The sequence below is a fragment of the Myotis davidii genome, unplaced genomic scaffold (genome assembly GCF_000327345.1).
Source record: "Myotis davidii unplaced genomic scaffold, ASM32734v1 scaffold2100, whole genome shotgun sequence".
NCBI classification, from domain to species: Eukaryota; Metazoa; Chordata; class Mammalia; order Chiroptera; family Vespertilionidae; genus Myotis; species Myotis davidii.
Genome location: NW_006292458.1, coordinates 248,088 through 250,479, shown reverse-complemented (window position 1 = coordinate 250,479; position 2,392 = coordinate 248,088). Strand labels below are relative to the sequence as shown.

Here is a 2,392-nt window from a genome sequence, read left to right as displayed (position 1 = left end):
GGGGGCGGCTCTCACCCTTCTGAGGCCCCCGGCCCTCCACGAGGATCGCGGCGTACATTTCCGAGTGCGACTTACTGGGGGGCCTTCAGTCTCTTGGAAGGAAGGGGCGGTGTATCGGGTCCCTCCACATCCCCCTCCCAGGACCGGGCATTCACTTAGGCCTCGGTCCAGGTTTTGTGCACTTTTGGGTTCGGATTGGAGGAAGACAAAGACCTGCTTTTCTCTGCTCCCCCTCCCCCGCCCCCCGTTTCCTGTGCCTGGATTCTCCTGCCGGGGATTCGGGAGCGGGGGGATGGGGGATGCCCCTGTGACCTCTCTCGGTGGTGGTGGGGGGGCCTCCAGCTGAAGGAGATCGGTCCGGATAAGGCGCCCGGCACCCCCTTGTGGCCGTTTCTGGGTGTGTGGGAGGGACATCTTTTTCATGGGGCGTGTCTGGAAGCCCACCGCCCCGTCGGAGCCCGGCCGCGCGAGGGGAGGGGTCTGCCGGGAAGGGGCCGCGATGGAGGCTGCGAGCTCTCACCCCCATTCCTCTCCCCTCGATGCTCGTGAAGGCGGGAGATGGACTCCCCCTTCCAGAACCCCTGGGCGAGGGTCCGGAGGCTGGATGCCTGAAATGGTTTCCCAAAATGTGGGTTCCTGCGCAGCCATGCGGGGTTGGTGCCGGCGCGGGGTTTCAGGCTGCCTGGGGCCTGTCTGGCTGACACATGAGTGAGATGGAGAAATGGGCCCAGCGGGGAATCCCCTCCCAGCCGCCCTTTGTAGGCATCCTCGCTGGCTTGCGGGAATGGGGGTGGGGCCCGGAGCCCTGCGGGTCACGCTTCTCGGCGCCCGGTCCCAGCTGTCATCTGATGGGGCCGCCGGATTTTCACCCCTTCCCTGTGGCTCTCTCTGGAGTGGGAGGGCAGCTCCCCAGGGTCACTCCAATGACTCCCATCCCCCGTGGCCGCCCTGGACCAGGGCCCCGGTGGTGGAGGAAATACCTTCCCGGGACGTTGCCTCGGGGCTTGGCCCCGCACTGGGGGGTTTGCAAGCCTGCGATGTGTGTCTGAACGGGAGGAGGAGGGCTGGGGGCCCAGAGCCCGGCCTCTTCCCGAGGAATCTGCCTTCCTAGGTGGAGGGAAATAAGCCAGGAGATTGGCTCCAACTGGTTGTATGTGGGGCTTCCTGAGCCCAAGGCAGGGGCTAGGGGTCGGGGTGCCAGCTCTGGTGGGGGTGCCACCTCCATCCTGGAATCCTCTCATGAAAGACTGGTTTCCAGAAGTGGCAGGTGCCCAGAGGGCACACTCTGCCAGCCTCCTCCCCGCTATGGGTGTGTGTGTGTGTGTGTGTCAGGGTCAGGAAGTGTCACCTAATCTGGGGGGATTAGATGATGGAGGGGAGTGACAGCTGGCAGTGCCTATGTGCCCAGTGGGTGCCAGTTCCTCCGGCCGGGTGGGGGAGGTGTGCGTGGTCAGATGCCTGGCCAGAGAGGGGCAGCTTGGGATCAGTCCGCCATCTCTCCAGCCCCAGCTGAGACAGAAGCCCTCTCTCCTCCCCCCACTTGTCCCACCCCTTTTTGAAACAGCCCTGCCTCATTACCTGCTCTCTCTGCCACCACTCTCCACCAAGGAAAAGGAAAATTGCAGGAAAACACTGCCCTCTCCTAACAGCCAGGGTCCCCTGGCCTGGCCTGCCCCTAGCCGCTCCCAGTAGCTAATCCTTTCTCCCTGTACTCTCTCCTAGAATTTTGTAGCCACCTTGGCTAATGGGATGAGCCTCCAGCCGCCTCTTGAAGAAGTAAATATCCTTTTGTGAGACCCTTCCCCATATTAAGATATCTTGCCACACTTCAGGCCCTGTCCAGTGGTCTAACCATGAGCCCTCTTGCTTCAGATCAGCTTACCCCTTGCCCCCGAACACTTAGTACACACTCCCTCGAGGTTTGTGGCCCCCACCTTGCCTTCCCCGATAGTGTGGCTGCTTCCTTAACTCTATTTCCAGCTCCCCTTTGCCCTCCCCTATGTCTGCTCCAGTTCTGCCTTCCCCTCCCCTCCCAGCTGTGGGCTGAGCTAGAGACGGGGGCAGAGAGACTGGAGAGATGGTAGGCATGGCTGAGATATCGGGTGTTCCCTGGGGGCGGGGTATCCTGCAATAGGAATATGGAGCTTGTGGGTTCTGGGGAGGCAAGGTGGCAGATGGGAGCTGTAGGGTTGCCATGGTATGATTGAGGGGGTTATTCCAGGGAGAAGTAGGGACCTGGAGGCTTAAGAGGCTTTGGGGGAGCCCCAGATTTGACCCATGGTCCTATCCTCCCTCCCCCAGGTCTCCTGTGGCCAGGCAGAATGCAGCGAGAAGCCCAACGCTGAGGACATGACGTCCAAAGATTACTACTTCGACTCCTATCCACTTTGGT

General features: G+C 61.6%; 1 protein-coding gene across 1 annotated transcript in view; it reads left to right on the top strand.

Annotated features, from left to right (window-relative positions):
• PRMT1 (protein arginine methyltransferase 1) overlaps positions 1-2,392 on the top strand; it is an 11,089-nt gene that overhangs the window by 357 nt on the left and 8,340 nt on the right. The window contains exons 2-3 of the mRNA XM_015565427.1: positions 1,723-1,776; positions 2,302-2,390. Of these exons, the coding sequence (XP_015420913.1) occupies positions 1,723-1,776; positions 2,302-2,390 (143 nt within the window). The remainder of the gene's footprint in view (positions 1-1,722; positions 1,777-2,301; positions 2,391-2,392) is intronic.